The sequence below is a fragment of the Rhododendron vialii genome, chromosome 6a, assembly GCF_030253575.1.
Source record: "Rhododendron vialii isolate Sample 1 chromosome 6a, ASM3025357v1".
Classification (NCBI taxonomy): Eukaryota; Viridiplantae; Streptophyta; class Magnoliopsida; order Ericales; family Ericaceae; genus Rhododendron; species Rhododendron vialii.
The window spans coordinates 20,326,721-20,346,618 of record NC_080562.1 but is presented as its reverse complement, the minus strand read 5'-3'; the positions used below and the strand labels follow the sequence as shown (position 1 = coordinate 20,346,618).

Below are 19,898 nucleotides of genomic sequence, written 5' to 3'. Positions count from 1 at the left end.
GACTGTGGTATTAGGTATTCAAATATGAATTGCCTAGATTGATGGGTTGTAATTGGGTTGTGGGCTGAGTATTCAGTTTTTTTTGGACGAGTGTTCAATTATTTTTGAGCTGGATGTTCAAGATTTTTACGATTGGGTGTTCAAAAAATAGCTAAACCAAAATTATTATTTATATGTATTCTAAGAATTTTTTTTTTTTGGAAGGGTGTTCAATTGACCATGGTTTGTTCCATGTGGAGCCGCCTCTGAGACCAAGGGTGGCAGCGGAGTTAGACAGGCATAAACATTTATTTCTACAGTCATTTTTTGTTTCGATTTTGTAATTATTTATTTGTGACTTTTGATTGTGCTTTTTTTTTGGGTAAACCAACTTGAAAATAAAAAAGTCTAACTGAATATACAGCCTATAAGAGGCATACCCCAGGAGGAACAAAAAATAAAGAAAACAAGAAGAAAATAAAATTGAGGGTGCCTATGCCAATCGGCTACATAAACTAGAGAGAGTGATTCAATTGTTTCCTGTTCATCTATATAGAGGAAAAGAAAACAAATGACAAAATGATTCCACATAGCAACGTGCCAACAATACGTTAACTAATTCCAAAGATCTCCACTCTTCAAAAGGAAGACTTAAGAGCACCTCATGCCTAAAACATCCATATGACATACAATTCTCAAAAGAACTTGACCTTGAGCTCACTGAAACTTGAACACTTGAAGCTTGGAAGTGATTCTTGCCTGATTTGATTCCTGCCCATTGCCACACCACACGATGGTAGCTACAAATTACATAACAACACCAAATCCCCAATTGAACCGGCAAATGCGGATAATAATAAATAAATAAAAAAACCAGCAGACCAAAATAGAATACAACAAACAAAAGATAATCTCGGAAACAGTCCCCTATGAATAGAATCACCCAGACATGCCAAACCTATCGAACACCAACTTGATTGCACAAAATAGCAGCCGCAACAACACAACAACTACCGAAGTAAACAACCACAAATCAGCAGCAGCCACACAGCAGCTAGCAGCAGAAATAGGTTCAGAAAAGCAACAGACAGCTAGGGACATGCCCCTAAGAAAAGCATAAACATTCCAAGGGACAACCCCCCAAGTATAGACCTATACTAAATGAAAACCGCCTTAGTTACAATCAATTGCCCAAGTGACATCCAATGGACATTGCTGCACTTGGACCTTTGATTGTGCTTGTTTTATCAATCATATTTTTTTTCTGTCTAAGATTCAAGAATTATCTCATGGAGGTTTATAGAATTGTTTTTAGCCACTAAGGGAGGCACATGATCATTGAAGGGCTTCTCGACTCTGAAGATAGTCTCTTTGGACATAGTTTCGCCTCTTCATATGGCTCGAATCATTCTCAGATGCCTCGAGAGGCATCCTTTCCTTGGCGGGTTGGTTCACGCAAGCAAAAATGAGCACCGACCACTTTTTTTTTTCCTTTCCATTATATTCTTACCATATCATGGGCAGAACCAGCCTCGACTTTTGGGTTGCCCAATCCAACCCCAAACTTGGTTGCCCGCTTATTATTAAGTACAAAAAAAACATATAATTAAAAATTATAAATTAACGGTATATTTTGTTTTTAGTTTAAATTACATCAAAAAAAATTTAAGATGAAACCCTGATTACAGTGCTTTATGATTGGTGATCCGTTTTTTTTTAAAATTTTTTTTTTTACTTATTAGGCATATTCTTCAAATCAAACTACAAGAGAATTGACCTAAAGATGTTGTCACTAAAATATCATTATGTGCCTAAAGATATTTCGTGACAAACATAAATTTGTTACTATTGTCTTAGGATCTCTGGGGACTTGTACAAAGAAGTGAAAAAAAAAGAGAGAAAATTTCAAAACTTTTTTTTTTATCAGAAAAAAACGCCATTAGAGGCTTTCATTAATATCCTTTTCCAAAACTGTTACAAGAGAAGTAGGGGGATTAAAAACCCAATTACATGGTAGAGATTTTCTTAAAGCTAAAGATGCAACTTCATGGGCCACCTTGTTCGCCGATCTCTTCACCCATTTGAGAAAGAGAGCACCCTCCTTTGCATAATCACGAATATCCATCACCACAGCTCTCACAGACCATGGGGGAACCAACTCAGAAACGCTAAGGGTAATCGCTTGCTTGTTATCAGACTCGACTTCTACCTCTTTCAAGCCCAAGCTATGAAGCATTTCACACGCCGCTCTAATGGCAAAAAGCTCACCCCCCTAGACACTGGATGTAGTATGAACTGACCTCGCTACGCCTTCCATCACCTTTCCCTTCCAGTTTCGAAGAACCGCGACAACTTTACCCTTTTTTCCAGGCATTGGAAAAGCCACATCGCAATTGGCTTTGAATTTGCCTATGTTTGGAGCCCTCCAGGTGGATGTCTCCTCCTGATTTAGTGGGTTGTCCATTTGGACTGTAGGTATCACTTGAGTAGAAGAACTTTCCATCTCCGCCTGGAGAATGGAATCGATAGTCCTCCGCAGACTTACTGCTACTCTATTGAACACGAAATCATTCCTCCCTTTCCAGATATGCCAAGCAATAACAGCAACTCTTCCCAGAAACTCAATACCTTTCTTGGTGCCCAACACATTAACCATATCATCTACCCACTTGATAGCTGAACCATTGCCCCATAAGTCGCCGAAGGGTTTAATGTTGCAACCAAACCACACCATGTTGGCCCAAGGGCACAGAAAGAGCATATGGTCAATAGATTCCACTTCACAATCACATATAGGACAAAGGTTATCTTGTGCACATCTCCTTTTGAAGAGATTTTCCTTTGTTGCTAAAATATTTCTGCAAGCGCGCCACCAAAAGTTTTTAACCTTGTTTGGAACTTTCATCTTCCATAAAACTTTCCAAACTTCTTTCGCTAACTTGAAAGATGTCCCAGGCTTGTTGGAAACCTTCTCACTTAGATTCTGTAGCGCAATATGATACCCTGATTTAACTGAGTAGCATCCGTTGGGGTTAAAGTGCCACACTAATTGATCAGTTCTACCCACATGGGCTAGAGGAATTTCCAGAATTGCATTCACTACCTCCACTGGTACTTCTACTGACATTTTCTGAATATCCCATTGCCCAGAATTAAAATCGATGATGTCCACCACCTTGTTAATAGCACTGTTGGCAGGTTTAGGAATGGGAACTTTGAAATTAGGCAAAGAAGGAATCCAAGCATCAGCCCAAAAATCTATACTTCTGCCGTCTTGCACTTGCCATCTAAGCCCCTTGAGGAGAAGATTTCTACCATGTAAAAGACTCAACCATGCCCAAAAAGCTCGATTACCTCTTGATGCTTGGAGAAAGGATGAGTTTGAAAAATAGATTCCCTTGAAAAACCTAGCCCAATAAGCATTTGGATTCATCAACATTCTCCAGCCATTTCGTGCAAGCATAGCTTCATTAAAAGCTCGATAGTTTCGAAATCCCATCCCACCTTGGTCCTTGGCTTGGCCCATGTTTTCCCAAGAAGTCCAGCATATACCCCTATCCTCCGGGTTCCCTTTCCACCAGAAATTCCTTGTCAAAGAGTCCAGCTTCTCGCACAACTTCTTAGGTAATAAAAAGCAAGCCATTGCAAAAGTTGGAATTCCTTGGACCACTGATTTTATGAGTATCTCCTTTCCACCCATTGAAATCAACTTATTCTTCCATCCTTGCATTTTACCCATCGCTTTCTCAACTAGAAAAGTATACGCCTCAGCTTTGGATCTCCCCCAGAAAGTTGGGAGACCTAAATACTTTGAATCTCCCTTCATTTGTTTGAAATCGAGAAAATCACAACACAATATTTTATCTGTATCATTCATATTAGAAGAAAAATAGATACCAGATTTTTCAAAATTAACCATTTGCCCTGTTGCCCTACCATACTCTTCCAGTACATTCTTAATAACTTTGCATTCATTCAACTCAGCTTTCAAGAATAACATGGCATCATCCGCAAAGAAAATATGTGAAAGAACAGGACAATGTTTATTAATGCGCATACCTGCAAGCTGGCCTTCGTTTATCTTCTCCTGAATGAGCTTGGAGAGAACATCCTTAACTAATAAGAATAGGTAGGGTGATAAAGGGTCACCCTGCCTCAATCCACGTTCTGGATAGACTTAGCTCTGACCTCACCATTTGCCAAGACTAAGAAATCCACCGAGGTCACACTTTCCATAACCCAATTAACCCATTTTTCAGCGAAGCCCATTTTCTTCATCAAAGCACCAAGGAAATCCCATTCCACTCTGTCATAGGCCTTGTTGAAATCAAGCTTAACTGCCATAAAGAATTCCTTGCCTTGTTTCTTGCGTTTCAGGAAATGAAAAGACTCATGAGCAATGAGGATACTGTCTTGTATCATCCTTCCGGGAACAAAAGCAGATTGATTTGGGGAGATGATAATTTTTAGAAACTTTTTGATACTATTTGCCAGGATTTTTGTAATGATCTTAAGGCAGAAATTACAAAGGCTAATGGGTCTGAGTTGAGAGAGAGACTCGGGAAAGTGCACCTTGGGAATGAGAACCAAATTTGTGAAGTTGAAATTTCTCAAGAGGTTGCCCTCGTTGAAAAATCCCTTGACCGCTGAACCCACATCCAAACTCACTGTATCCCAAAACTGTTGGTAGAAAAGCCCATTAAAACCATCAGGACTTGGAGTTTTGAGAGCTCCAAGTTGAAACACAGCTTCCTTGATTTCCACATCTGTCACCATCCCGGTTAGCTTCCTATTCATTTCATCTGTAATGTAGCATTCCACCTTTTGTAGGATTGAATCGAAATCTCTTGGGCCACCAGTTTTAAACAAGGTTGAGAAATAACCAGATAAATGCTCATTAATCTCTCTTTCCTTTGAAATCCAATTGCCATTGCTGTCTTTAATCTTGGTGAGTTGGTTCCTTTGCCGTCTTTGGTTTACAGTTGCATGAAAGAAGGAGGTGTTCTGATCTCCATAATTGATCCAATTGAGCTTGGATCGTTGATGTTGATACATCTCCTCACGCAATAGTGTAATCTCCAACTCTTCTTTGATGGCTTTCTCCTGTAGAAAATTTTCCTCCGAAAAGGGTTTGTTTTGAATAAACCCCAGCTGGGTTTTAAGCTCCTTGACTTTTTCCAAATTGTTTCCGAAAGTTTGCCTACTCCACACCTTTAAAGCTTCCTTGCACTTGGTCAGCTTCTTTGCCAACATCAATTGCTCTGATCCACTTTGACTGTCGTTCCGAGCCTTTGCAATAATTTCTCCACACTCCTCACTAGTGCACCACATAGACTCAAATTTAAACCCATATGGCACTCGTTTAGGCTGGACACAACAATTAACTAAGAGGGGAGCATGGTTAGAACCCAGGATAAGATCATGAAAAACCTGTGCATAAGGGAAAAGGTGCCTCCATTCCACATTAGCCACTGCTCTATCCAAACGCTCCCTTATGTTCTCTGATCCCCCTTGATTATTCGACCATGTATAAGCCTGACCCTTGAACTCAAGATCCATAAAATCACAATCTGATAAAAGCTGTTGGAATTGTTCAATCCTGGAGCGACTACAAGCATTACCCCCTTGTTTTTCCCAAATAGAACCCACCTCATTAAAATCACCAACACACAGCCAAGGAAACTGGTTCTCTTCATGGATTCATCTCAAAGAATTCCAGAAAATTGATCTCTGCTACTGATTGGGAGGGGCATAAATAAAGGTACACAACCATCTATTAGAATTAGTAGGCCAAGTAATAATGCATTTGAAAACATTCTTCGACACGCACATCTATGTCTACATCATCTTTCCACCATAACGCCAGACCACCAGAAAAACCTACTGGATCTACATAGCTACCATTAGAGAAGTGGAGCCTTCTCCTTATTCGTTCTAGTGATTCCCTCTTATTTTTTTGTCTCCATGAGGAACACCACTAGGGGACGATGGGTTGTACACAACCCTTGTAAGATCTGGAATGTCAATGGTCACCCCAACCCCTGAATTTCAAAACTCAATTCTACTTTTTTCCAGGTATCTCTAATTTCCTTCTCAATTATTTCTATTCTTCCCTAGGTTCCAAAGAGAGCTTTAGTTTAAGTGAGAAGATAAAAAAAAAATCTTCCAATGTTGAGTGCAAGAGTTTGAACCTTCTTTCTTCAAGGTGACCAACAAAGTACTTTTGCAACATTTTTCTCAAAAAGTATTTATGCCAACATATCGTAAAGGAAAAATGAAATTGCTCCCTACAGGAGTCGACCTTGTGTCAACTAACTTCTAGCTCATGCTGTGTTGCCAACTACTAAAGGCCTGCTTGCTACAATGCTTTTGGCAAAAATTATATATAATATATATCATCAAAATTTCTATTTTTGTTACTCTAGCCCAGCCCTAATCATGGACCTTCTTATCTAAGCTAATCAAGCCATTTCTTCTTACTTTTTCCTACATGAATCCCTTTCTTAGTAGATGCGGCTACACTTAGCCATTAAAGGTTTATTAGTACCACATGTCGCATTGAGGTTTCTCCTCATGAAACATCGTCCTGCTATACTATATACTCCATATAGAAGTATAGATATATTTATTTCCTTCGAGGAAAATATTACGGTTGGTATTATTAACGTCCGACTAACGGAAAACTCAAACAGTTTAGGGGGTCAACTGGATTGGTTTTCAAATGAGTGGGGTAAAGTGATACTGAGTAATTGTTTAGGGGGTCTTTCCAAAAACTAAGCCTAAAGTAGATACTCATCTTGCGACTCCCCTCTCTCTGCCTCCCTCTGTTGGGAAGCTTTTTGTTAATTATTGAGAGAGTCGATCGGGCATCGCCGGTCCGGTCACTTATCGCCGTTGAGTGAGTCTCTTGAGATCACTGCCTGCTTTTAAAATCTTTCAGATCTGTGAAGTGGCTTTGTGTTTGAGCTGTTGAAGTGTCACAGTTGAGGGAGGGAGGATAGTGGTGGTTGATTCAGATCTGTGTTTTTATGCAGGTACGGTGAAGGGTGTGGCTGTGGTGGTTTGGGGGGGAAGAAAATAGCTGAATAGAATAGAAGTTTTTATGATGATGCCCAGATAGATGAGCAAGACTGATGTTATTTGCAGTGGAAGGAGGAGGGTTTTTCTCTTCTTCAGCTTCTGGGTATAGCAAGGGCCTGACCCTTCTTTTCTTGGGCCATAATAATAAGAACGAAGAAAAACAGATGAGAGTTTCGCCATGGAGTAATCAATACCAGTTGGTGGAGCAAGAAGCATCCAACAACCCTGACCTCCAGCTGGCTTCTAGGAAAAACCGACTCGTCCGCGGTTGCGCCTCCTTTGTCTGCTTTGGTCGCGCTGCCGCTGGACTTGAGAGCAGCAGCCCATCTCCTTCTTTAAAAGTAGGTCCTACCCAACAGCACCAGGAGAACCTTCCGGGACCGGGCCTGGGCCCTGGTGGTGTTACTACTATCAAAGGCAAGGATCATCATATTCGCACAACTAATCCTATTGATGGTGACCACCATATCAGGAGAGAGCAGCTTGCTCTTAGGAGTAGCTTGAAAGATTTTAAAAATAGTACCGATTCTGTTTCTAGTGTTGCTGGTAATGGATCTGAGGCATTATATGAGAATGATAATCATGTTGAAAGAAGGAAAGTGCAGTGGATGGATGCGTCCGGGGGAGATCTTGCTGAGATCCGGGAGTTTGAGCCAAGGTGACAACTCTATATCCGTATTGTTTAGTTTATCAGGATAAATTGTTTTGGTTTATGTATGTTTATTTTCCTTGTTGATATGTGGGGTTATGTGTGTGCACGGGGTCGATTCAGGGTTTCTGTTCACCCATCACCAGAACTGACCCATTGGGTCAGGATTGGTAAATGATGATTTCAATCTGTTTATAGTGAGCAACCGATCTAATCAGGCCAATTTGATTTGGGCCGGATTCAGTTGGGTAAGTTGGTTTGGCCATTTCCCATCAATGGACTACCCAAAAATCAAAACAAGGACCAAAAGCAAAAGCATACAGAGATACAACTACCCTGCCCGCCGACTACCTCCTTTTACTATTTGTATGTTGTCGAATTGGGAACAAACTTCTTGTCTTCAGCTCTTGGATTGGCATCGTTATTCTTCAAAAAAGGAAGAAAACAAAGAGAGTGAGGTGCGTTTTAGTCGGTCTTGACCTAAAGCGGGTGAAACGGCCACTTTAGGCTCATATTGTTTTGTGTTACAAATGGGCCCCATTTGGGTATGAGTTATATTATTAATTGTTTTAGAAAATGTTGAAGAGAAACAAAATTGCAGTAAGTGGTCTAGCGGTAGAAGATTCATATTTGAGCGGCTCGGTATGCAGGTTCGAATCGCTTGGCTGTGCTTGATTTGTTACTACTGTACTGTTTCTTTTTATTGACAGTGTCGAATGGATGCTGGAGTTTCTGGACTCGGGTCTAGACTCCCGCATCAGGCCTCAACTACGTGTAAAAATTAGTGTATATCCAAATATCTTAGACCTGAATTTTAATCTAAGGCCCATCAACAAAGGTACTTCTACTGATGGAGGATACAAAATACTTGAACTACTCAAAAAGCAATAAATAGTAAATAAATAATCTTTTTCATCCCTCAAAATATACTTGATGCATAAGATTGATTACAAACTCAATTGGAAAGTTTTACAGTTAAATTTTGTAATGCTTTCTGTTTAAACTTTTGAATACAAATATGGGCTTTACTAGTTTTGATGGAGGTAAAAAAAAATTCCTATGTCAATGCATATTTCATACTTTTCAAACCACTTTTACAAATGTCTGTGCATTCTTGAAATACTTTTATGTGTTTTACGCGCACATTGACTTTTCATCAAGTGGTTATTAGCATTTCGGATTTAACATTTATAGGAGCCCATGTTTCGAGCTTGCTTTAGGTCCCCAAAAGTTCAGGGCTGGCATTGACTTTTGGTTCACTAGAGTCCATATAGATGGAGAAGAGAAGAGAGAGAAGCGAAGGGGTTCATAGAATACATGGGGTTTGGTCGGTGAGGAGAGAGGTGATGCAGGATAGATTGAAATAGGGCTAGGTATAATCAAACACAAAGACAAGGGGCTGTTTTTGGGGGCTGTGAACAGTGGACGTGAATAGTAATTTGTAAGAAGAAGGAGATGAAGAGTTAGAGAAGGATAGATCTAGGCCTCACACCTAGGTTACCAAAGGCATCACACCTAAGGCCTCTTTAGCATCACACCAAAGAATGGGATTGCATCACACAATCATAAAAGCTTGAAGCTAATTTTTCATTCATTCAATCATAATTTGCCATAAGGCTTACAATCTTATTTATACCCATTTCAACTTGACTCTAGAGCTTCCCAAAAATAAATGACCTTTAGACTCCCAAAGACACATTGAACATACTCTTCGACTGCAAGCATTAAAGACATGGAAAAACTCAATGACTCTTTGATCAACTAATTGACTCTTCGACTATATTTAACATTAATGACATGGGAAAACCAAATGACTCCTTGATCAACTAATTGACTCTAAAGACTTTGACTGGACATTAAATAGATATTTTGACTTGAATAGAACCCAAAAGACGCCTAAGAATCCAGCACGTGTCTAGCCAATATCCCAAGTAGGACCCATGGGCAATCCTTACCCTCCAAGACCAAATAATGGTTAAATTACTGGAATGCCCTTGGCCACCTTTTCTGGACTGCATCAAGAGGGAAGCAAGAGAAGAAAGAGAGAAGCCTGAAGTTGAAATTGAAAGGGTGGGCGGTGCAGCCTAGGGTCATATTTCTCCACTTGTAGGGCTGTGATGCAAAATTAGTGACGTATGTTGGATGGGTAGGACTGGGTGGATTTGAAAACTCTGAACCTGATTAGAAACGCAGCTGACTACTATACATTTTGAAACTGCCCATATTGTGTGGCTGCAGATTGGATCGGGTGGGCTCAGTGATTTAAATACGCGAGGCGACAAAGCCCTCATCGGAGCGAGGCAAGGCGAGGCGAGGCGAGGCGAGCGCCTCATTGAAGCGAGGCGAGCGTTTAAAAAAAAAAGTAATATAAACTATATAAACGACCAATATTCACTCCTACCATCAAAACAAGAACAAACATCATCATATTGCATAATAACCAACAATCCAACATTCCAACATACGAATTACTAGTAAAATACGCTCATAAAATGTAACAAACTAACAATCCAGATATTCCAAACAAGACATCATCAGTCATCCTTTCATCAATCATCACCAATATCTTCATCTTCTTCATCATCATTTGACTGATATCCATCCACATCTTCCTCTTCTCCTTCATCTGAAACAGTGTCATCAAATTCTTCTTCTTCCCAATCATCTGCACAAAAACTTGATGCTTTTGAACGCTTCTTTGAACTTGTTGGTTTATGAGTAGACCTAGTTACTTTGCTAGGTTGTTCAACCCCACTAGCCTCCGCAACAACATTCCAATCCAAATCTTCACCGTCAAATACAAGCTCATCCTCCAATTTCCCAATCAACCATTCATTGCTCTCATCAATGTTCTTCAAGGAAATCGGGTCAAATTTGCCGCGGTTCATATATCGATGCCTCAATGCTCTATTGTACTTAACAAACACCAAGTCGTTGAGGCGCTTTTGATCTAGCTTATTTCTTTTTTAAGCTGCAAAATAAAGTTAAAAGGGATTTAAGTTCATATCACACGATTCACACCTTCAAAACGATTAGAAATCCCTTAAATGTAATACTCACATGTTCGAACACACTCCAATTTCTCTCGCATCCGGATGAACTGCAAGTAAGGCTAAGGATCTTGACGGCAAATTTTTGCAATTCAGGAGTTTCACGACCAAATAACTTCCACCACTCAACTGCACATTGCCAATTAGTTATATTGTCGCAAAGGATAAAGAATAAAGAAGTAGTATTTAAGGCTTTTAAGCACAAAGAGTAAAAATTGTGATCACCTGGTGACCTTGTAATTCTTTGCCTAATTGCCATGTCCTTTTTGAAGATTCCCTCCTCCTCCTCATATAATGCTATTTGATGAAGAATTTCATCTTGCATCCTCTCAGTTGGTACCAGCCTTTCAATACAATCCACCAAACATTCCATACCTCTTTATTAGCTTTCATCCTTGCACCATCCTTGTAAAAAAATGCAGGGTTCAAATAGTAGCCTGCTGCATGCAAAGGTTGATGCAATTGCACTTCCCACCTCGCATCAATGATTTCAAAAACACAGTTTTATACTTGTCTTCATCTCCGCCAAACGTGTTTATAATAGTTTCTTTGGCCCTATCCTTGGCCTCATAGATGTATCTCATTGCGGGTTTTTCTTCACCATCAACCAAACAAAGTACTTTAACAAGAGGACATGCAAATCTTAGGACCAACAAGACATTGTTCCAAAATGACGGCGACAATATTATTTCTGTTACCTTTTTACCATCCGCCTCCTTTGCCCACTTGCTCTTACTCCAAGCCTCTGATGTGAACATCTTTCTTAGGTTATTCTTTTGTTGATGAACCCTTTGTAAAGTCAAACAAGCTGTTGCAAAACGAGTCTTTGCTGGCTTAATCAATTCTTTTCTTTGGGTAAAGTGTCTCATCATGTTCAACAATGTCGGACGGTTATAGATATAACCGTGTACCTTGATCGCCCTTTCCCATGTCCTCTTCAAATATGGCAACTTGAAAATGTCTTCTAACATTAAATCCAAACAATGGGCAGCACATGGAGTCCAATACAAATGTGGTCTTTTTGCCATTAACAACTTCCCTATCATAAGTTAGAACAAGTACAACAAGATTCTAAGAGTAAGTAATAAAGTAAGAAATAATACATTTGAGACTTTGAGTAGTAACTAGTAACTAACATATGGCAATTCATTGTTACTTGACATCTTATTGTATGCAGCACTATCCGTGACAACTTGGACCACATTAGCTTCTCCGATTCGCTCCACATACTCATCAAGCAACCTATACATGCTGTCCCCGGTTGTGGCACGACTCGATGCATCAACCGATTCAATAAACATGCTACCTATGTTTAGGACAATTAACCAAAAAATTTATCAATGACCTATTCTTTCGATCTGTCCATCCATCACACATAAGAGTGCATCCATTTTCCTCTCTCTCCTACTTGTGGTCCTCCATTTGTTTGTTCACATTTTCCACCTCTTTTTTAAGAAGAGGGACACACACTTGATAATAAGTCGGCGGTGTTAAACCAGGGCCATATTGCCCAATAGCCTCAATCATCGGTTCAAAGGACTCCACATTGACAACATTGAGAGGTATTCCAGCATCGTAAATCCATCTCGCAATAGCTTGATGAGCTCGCTCTTTCAATAACTTCTTTTGCGGCGTATTATCGTCAACTTTAGGTTGTTTACCACTTCTCCTATTCTCTACCTCGATCTCTGGGTCAGGGGTGAGTAAGCATCCATAGGCCCTTTGGTTTTGGGCTTCTTAAGTTGGAACTTGAAGCCAGAGGTAGCAGTGGCAGCAGGCCTCTTAGGAGGGGGCTTTGATTGTACATAAAACTCATCCTCATCAATGTCCTCCTCATTGCCCATTTCATCAAAATCTGGAAGTGGAGTTATGCTAGATGCCGTCTCCTTTTTCTTACAGATAAATGCCCTAATCTCCTCTTTAACTGGTTCTGGGCAATTAGGACATGAAGTCACATCAGGGTATCCTCCAGCAAGACGTAGCTTCACTCAGTAAACACTCCCAGTAACCACTTTGTTACAAAAATTACATGTGAATTTGAACTTATTATCTTCATGTCTCTTTGAATAATTCCAAGCAGGATCCGTTCTATTCGACATCTACAATATCTATACAAACAAAGGACATAAAACATAATTCACAAAATTTACAAAATGCAGTCCAGTAAACAATATCTATGATTCTATATATAATATATATACACCCACTAACTGAGAGAATATAATACACCCACTAACTGACTATAAAGTCCAGTAAACATATACAACACAAATACTCCTAAAAAACTTCCCAGTACACTCACTGCAGTTGACAAGTAGACAGCTGCACGTGCAGTTCAAGAGAGAGAGACAGCAGAGATGAGAGAGAGAGATCAGAAGAGAGAAAGAGCTGCATATGCAGTTCAAGACAGAGAGAAAGCAGAGACGAGAGAGAGAGAGAGATCAGAAGAGAGAAAGAGAGAGAGATCATCAGAAGAGAGAGAGATCAGCAGAGATGAGAGAGAGAGAGAGATCAGAAGAGAGAAAGAGAGAGAAAGCAGAGCGTCAGTCGAGAGAGACAGAGAGCAGAGAGATCGAGAGCAGAGAGTAGAGAGATCGAGAGCAGAGAACTTACCGGAGTCGTCGACGATCGAGAGGAGAGTCGAGAGAGAGGTCTTCGATGTTGAGGTCAATCGCAGAGGAGAGACCGAGAGAGGGCTTCGGATCGCCCAGGAGTGAGAGGCGGCTTCGACCGATCAAGTGTGTTTGTGTGTAAGTCTTATTTTGCCCTTATATTTCCTTTGTGACCTGGACGACGCCTAGGCGCCCTTTCTCCTTCGCCTCACGCCTCGCGCCTAGGCGCCACTTTACTGACTAGGCGGTTGCCTCGGCCATTCTCGCCTCGCCTCACAACCGCGAGGCGACCCAGCCTCGCCTCGTCGCTCGTTATTTTGCCCTTATATTTCCTTTGTGACCTGGACGACGCCTAGGCGCCCTTTCTCCTTCGCCTCACGCCTCGCCCCTAGCCGCCACTTTACTGACTAGGCGGTTGCCTCGGCCATTCTCGCCTCGCCTCACAACCGCGAGGCGACCCAGCCTCGCCTCGTCGCTCGCCTCGCCTAGGCGCGATTTTTTAATCACTGGGTGGGCTTGTAAGATTGTTGCTCACCTCTACATGGGGCTCTGTTATCACGTTTCCATTCTTTTGCGTGTGCAAATGCGTGCTATCAAAGAGGTCATTTGGTTTGCGTTTGGAATTGTAGTTTCTGTTGAATAGAGCTTTAAGCTTCTATGATTATGTGATGCAATCCCATTCTTTGGTATGATGCTAAAGAGGCCTTAGGTGTGATGTACTGATGTCATTTGTAACCTAGGTATGAAGCGTAGATCTATCTTCTTAAAACCCTCCTTCTCTTCTCTTCTCTTACACCATTCACGTCTATTGTTCACAGGCCCAAAAAACAGCCCCTTTCCTTTGTGTTTGAGCATCCTTAACCCAATTCCAAATCTGACCTACATCAGAATGATCTATGGCCCAAGCCAAGCCAAGCCAAGCCAAACCCAACCCAACTAACTATTCCTTTGTGTCTCGAATCCAAATCATTTAGCATCAGCTACATGAAACCTTTCTTGCCATCTGGCTCTTTCAAGTGCTGTTATGGGTTGTATAATCAATTAAACTATCTAAATTCAAATCCTTTTTAAAAGGGTGTGGTTAATGCCACAAACCTTATTTTAATGCCACGATACAGGAACTCATCTTACAATTTTACCCCTCTCTCTCTCTCTCTCTCTCTCTCTCTCTCTCTCTCTCTTCATTCCTGGTGGCTAATACATAGGGCAAGCCCACATCCATCTCCTCCCTCTCCTCTCCGGCTTTCTTGCTTTGATTACACCCACTATCAATCCCCGAAATTTCAACCCACCACGAGATCCACCTCCTCCATCCAACATTCAATGTCCATTTTCCTTCCATCTGATTTCCTCTCTAGATACCAATCTCGGCTTAGCTCATTGTGTTAGTACAAATAGACGGTATTGAACGCATATGACCAATGTTCTAAAAGGCGCTAGGCGCTAGTCGGGTAGTTGGCCACCTTCAAGCGATTAATCTGATTAATCGGTGATTAATAGGTGCATATTAATTAGTAATCGGTGATTAATTGTTAGTCGGACCTAATCGGATAGGCCCCGCCAGCAATTAATCACCGATTAATTCCTTGTTTTAGAACACTGCATATGACACTTTATGTTTTGTTTTTCTCTAAAATTGAATCTAATTCTCCATTTCCGAGAGGACGAAGACGAGTGTTACACGAATCACATCAAACTAAAAATACCACAACCCAGTTGTGATGTATGATGTATCGTCTTTATTTTACAAATCAAGACTGTGGTTTCTATATAGATAAACTACAGGAGCTTGAGTGGTAGGTACTACGGTGTTGCGATCACCGTTGGCGATGAAATGAAAACATTGGGTCCAGAATCCAGACACCGGATTGGTTGCAAAATAGATGAAAGTGAGTGGCAGGCGAGGATCTCACCTTTCGAATGGCCTCCCGAGAGGTGAGAAGAAACTTAACAGCTAAAATATAGACCGAAGAATTAAAGATCCATTTGTTATCTTATAAAATGGCTTGTTTTTTCCTTTAGTTCATCAGCTGAGAATCACCTTCTACAAAATTTGGATCTACAAAATTTGGATCTGATACATTGAGGCACTCTGACATCACCTTTTAACTTCAAGATTTTTGTAGAAGGTTTTATTGCGGATCAATAACCGTAGCCGTGGAAAGAAATGATTCATGTCATTGGACTGAAAGATGGTAGGGGGATCCCTCACTAAAAGTGCCGTGTATATATATAGGGCTTGATCCGTTCATTTTTTCATAAAACAGTTTCTGTCAGCATTTATGAAAACTGCTCAGATCAAGCCTTACCTGGTCTTTTTTTTGTGTCCTGATTCTCGCGAGTACCCTTAAAATCACGTTCTGAACACATTGAATGACTCGGATCATCAAAATTTGATCGGAAAATGGGAGGTGTGCATTTTAACGAGTTAAGGTGGTCCTTATAGGAGGGGTATAAATACACACACACACACACACACACAGAGTCAGTCTCTTGTAAGAACCACCTCATTTTAATAAAATGTGGACCTCCCTTTTCCAATCGAATTTTGATGATCCGAGCCGCTCAATATGTTCAGAATGTGATTTTAAGGGTACTCGCGCGAAATCAACAAAAAAGAAAGAAAGATCGGAAACGGCTTCATCCGAGCAGTTTTTGTTTGTTTTGTTATTGAACAGTTCAAATAAAAATTGCTCAAATCAAGCCCTTATCGGTCTTTTTTTTTTTTCTGATTTCTTGCAGGTACCCTTAAAATCATGTTCTGATCACATTGAGCGGCTCGGATCATCGAAATTTGATCGGAAAACGGGAGAAATGAGGAGGTCCGCATTTTAACTAAAATGAGGACCCCCTCACGGGAGACGGACTCTGTGTGTGTGTGTGTATATAGACACAATCAAAACAATAAGAAAAACCAGAGTGTTCCGTGAACTCCCTGCCCTAATTCCTTTCCTTGACTTAACTCAAAACTCAAAGCTATATGAACTTTATATAAGTATTTTCATGTATGTGGAGGTGATAGTAGTATCTGGACAGGCCTGATTTTAAAAATATGAGAAAATGACAGGCACTAAGATGATGCGAGGGATCCTTAAGTGTAGAGGGTCTAGAGACAAAGCGGCAGTGAGGGAGCGGTCTATTGTCTTATGAATGAGCCCTGTTATTCATTTCATTTTGGTTGAAACTCAATTTAACAATGGCCCTGGTCGTGAGTGCCCAAAGGACTTTGGGTCAACAAAGCTTAAAATGTTGGTTAATTCTATATCGAATGCACTTTATTCAGAATGTAGAATTATCCTTCACAATGAAAGTCAGTTTCTCTAACAAGTTTTCTTATGATATTTCAGCACCATGTATAGTGTAGAGTTTTTTCATTTGTTTCATATGCAGAAACTGTTATATCGGTTGTATTAATGGTGACTGGTTTGTTATGGCAGTGATGCGGGTGGGTCAGATGATGAATTTGACAATGGGAATGAAAGGAGCTGTTCTTGCAAAATAATGTAGCTCTGAGTTTTACTTGAACAGTGTCTGGGGCTCCGAAGTTTTATAATGCCATGAATGAGGTAATGATTCAGTTACCACTAACTGAGCTTACTTATTTCTCCTATGTTCTTCTGCTAAAGACTTGGGCAAATGAAAAGTGGGATTTTGAGAGTAGTGACGTATGATCATTCCTAGGATTTTTAATCTGGTCTAGCTTTGTCAGAGTGATGAGTTGTGTCTATATTCTGTTGGTAGGTATTTTGATTTTGTCGAATTGGGCTTTACTTCGTTTTCTTCTCCTATGTTCTTTTGCATTCATGCTATTACAATATTGCTGCAATCCCATTGCTGCTTATTTTTTCATTGTGTTTTATGGTCCAATGGTAGAATGAATGATGTGGCGCTTCAATGATAGGTAGTTTGCATGTTGTTAACAATTGCAGAGTCAAAGTGTGAACATAGAGCTGATTACTTTGCCTAATTAGCATAAGCCTACAGCAATGGTACTGCTGCCGTATCTGTAAAAGTGGTGGAACTTCTGGGGAGACCTGTTTGTTGAGTCTGAATTTCTATGATAAGCTGGAGTAGTGTTGGTTTTTTTTTTTGGGTGATGCGCAAGAGTTTAAGGTTCCTCCAAGTCATCCTGATAATGATTGGGTGTGAATGTGACATTATTGGAAACAACTTATATGTAGAAGTAACTTACCTCAGTTTTGTTGGGGCACAACCTTTTCGGAATTACTGCTTATTTGCGTGACACAATGTGCAAAGATAATTGCAGCCATTAAAAAACGGACCTAACTTTGCCTTTCTATGGCGACCCGCAGTCTTATCTGGCAACCGTTTAAAGCATGAATTCCTCAAGAGACCAAGAAAAATGAAGGTTCATTTCGGACGCAATGGCAGGGTCGTCTTCGTCAATATTTGTGCAATTCCACGCTTCAGGATTCCCTTACCAAGTTGACCTAGGACTCGATTTATTTTCTGTATACGGCTCTAGAGCTTGTTAAACTCTCAGAAAGCATCAGTAAAACATTCATCCTCATAAATCTTTTATTCCTTCCTCTTTCTAGCCCTTACGATGGCAAATCTTGGCCCGAACCTTCTCCAATAGTTGAATTCACTGTATATGCGTAGTAATATCTTTTCAGAAGTACAAGTAAAAAAAAAAAAGAAAAAAGAAAAGAAAGGGGATATGGAATATTTGTCTTCTCGCCCATGTGACCGAGTTTGAAACTTCTCAAGCCGGCGGCCTGTGGACACCCCAATCCGGGCCTCTAAGGTTCTCTAAATTCCCCGACAATGAAATAAAGGAAACAAAAAACTTTCAAGAGCTTGAATGTGGACTCCCACAACGTAAAGCCCAGCAACGCTCAAAAGCTTAGCAAAGTCCAAAAGTCCAGGATTGAGCCTGTAACACCGAACGGGACACCTCTACACCGAACGGTGTAGTAAAATTTGTTACACCGCACGACATTCTGGGAAAAGTTCTGACTGATTCAGAAAGTTGTCAGCCACGTTCATTTGAGCCACAGCTCAAAGTCGGCTTGGCAAGGAACACACTTTTAGCCAGTCTAGAAATCACCTCCCCCACATTTGCATTGATAATCCTTGGCTCTTGCCTACAAATACACCCCTCATCTCAAGTGAAAAGGGCCCTTACACCCATTACCTTCAAGTCTGAAGTTATGCTGACATTCTCTCTCTCTCTCTCTCTCTACAAACATTCCCTCCTCCTCCTCTTCCAAAGCTTAGCACTCTACTAACTTTGAAAATCCACCACTCCAAAACTCCAAGCTCTTACACCATCTACACTCATCCATCCTTGTTCAAGCTCAAAACTGAAGGTAAAAGCAAGTTTCTTTGGACCAAGCTCAGCCTTGGCCTGAGAGGACTTCTTACAGTCACACTTGACCTGTTTTTGTTTAGTGTTGGCTCAAAAATCATTTTCAGAAACAAAACCAGAAACTGAGCTGGAAACACTAGACCGTGCGGTAATATGTTACACCGCACGATGTAGTGTATTCTAGCATACGACATTATAATGTCCATTACTCACTTGCTTTGTCTGTTCTGATCACATTCATCTGCTGTTGATCGTACTATTATTGCTCGAAGATCGTTACTGATGTATTTCAGGATGTATTTTATCCGAAAATCAAACCTTTGGCTTGTCAAAATAGGTTTTCATGATCATCCATGATCAAGTGCATCAAAAAGAGTTTTTACAAATTGTCTTTTCAATAAAAACAAGAAGAAAGGTGCCTAGGTCCATGGTTTGTTTCAATATGAAAATATAAAGACATTCTCAAATGAATGGAGAGCCACACTGTACAATGTTTTAATGAACATCATACATTGTAGCTAAAATACCGTGCGAGTATCTGAGTAATAACAGTGGACTGACAGCAGGGTAGTACACCGCACGGTATACTAGAAGATTGTGCGATGAAATCAGGTACACCGCGCGGCGTTGTTTGTGATCAGGGCAGTCTGTTGATAATGTGTTATTTCATTTCTGCACATCATCCATTATCATTCATTGTACAGGAAGCACCATAAGCACGCCAATGTGATATATTCAATCGCATGTCCCTTTTCCTTGTTCATTAAGAGTTTAATCTTCCAAAAGATATTTAAAGTTTTCCCCTTTGAAAGTGTCAAGTAAAGACCGGTTCTGACCGGGCGGATGGAGTGCTTTTTAACAAAATCTTCCTCATTCGTAACTTTGCCCCCGGACCCAAAATCTCAACGTTTTCGCTATCAAAAGCCCCCCCTTTTTTTTTTCCTTCTAAAAAATAAACTCCTAGTTTCTTGGATCATCCATCTCACAAATCCGGGTGGCGACTCTCGAGCGCGCCGATCGGGGAGCAGTGACTACTCCGCTGGGGAATCTCATTTATTCAAAACTTTGGAATTTACTTTTGTTTTTCAAAGAATTAAATAATTAAGAGGGCCAAGCTTGAAAGGCTTTCAAATATCTTTTGGAAGATTAAACTTTGATTCTGAACACTTTGCACCGCATAGCCCTGCTAGTGTATT

At 40.5% G+C, this 19,898-nt stretch overlaps 3 protein-coding genes across 4 annotated transcripts; 1 reads left to right on the top strand and 2 right to left on the bottom strand.

Annotated features, from left to right (window-relative positions):
* Nucleotides 1-1,918: 1,918 nt before the first annotated feature.
* LOC131328465 (uncharacterized) lies at nucleotides 1,919-6,561 on the bottom strand. The gene is made up of 5 exons (XM_058361407.1): nucleotides 6,527-6,561; nucleotides 5,810-5,876; nucleotides 4,168-5,661; nucleotides 2,280-4,066; nucleotides 1,919-2,204 (listed from the first exon to the last, which is right to left on the bottom strand). The coding sequence occupies exons 1-5, from the start codon at nucleotides 6,559-6,561 to the stop codon at nucleotides 1,919-1,921; spliced, it is 3,669 nt and encodes a 1,222-aa protein (XP_058217390.1).
* A 191-nt stretch (nucleotides 6,562-6,752) lies between these two features.
* On the top strand, nucleotides 6,753-17,219 carry LOC131330177 (uncharacterized). 2 transcript variants are annotated; one of them, XM_058363673.1, is made up of 3 exons: nucleotides 6,753-6,877; nucleotides 7,014-7,717; nucleotides 16,808-17,219. In XM_058363673.1, the coding sequence occupies exons 2-3, from the start codon at nucleotides 7,113-7,115 to the stop codon at nucleotides 16,875-16,877; spliced, it is 675 nt and encodes a 224-aa protein (XP_058219656.1). In that variant the 5' UTR covers nucleotides 6,753-6,877; nucleotides 7,014-7,112; the 3' UTR covers nucleotides 16,878-17,219. The 2 variants fall into 2 exon arrangements, with proteins under 2 accessions (XP_058219656.1, XP_058219657.1); XM_058363674.1 differs by having other exon boundaries at nucleotides 6,781-7,717; nucleotides 16,113-17,219.
* On the bottom strand, nucleotides 11,169-12,074 carry LOC131330176 (uncharacterized). Its single transcript, XM_058363672.1, has 2 exons — nucleotides 11,915-12,074; nucleotides 11,169-11,797 (listed from the first exon to the last, which is right to left on the bottom strand). Exons 1-2 carry the CDS (start codon nucleotides 12,057-12,059, stop codon nucleotides 11,184-11,186), a joined length of 759 nt encoding a protein of 252 aa, XP_058219655.1. The 5' UTR covers nucleotides 12,060-12,074; the 3' UTR covers nucleotides 11,169-11,183.
* Nucleotides 17,220-19,898: the final 2,679 nt, after the last annotated feature.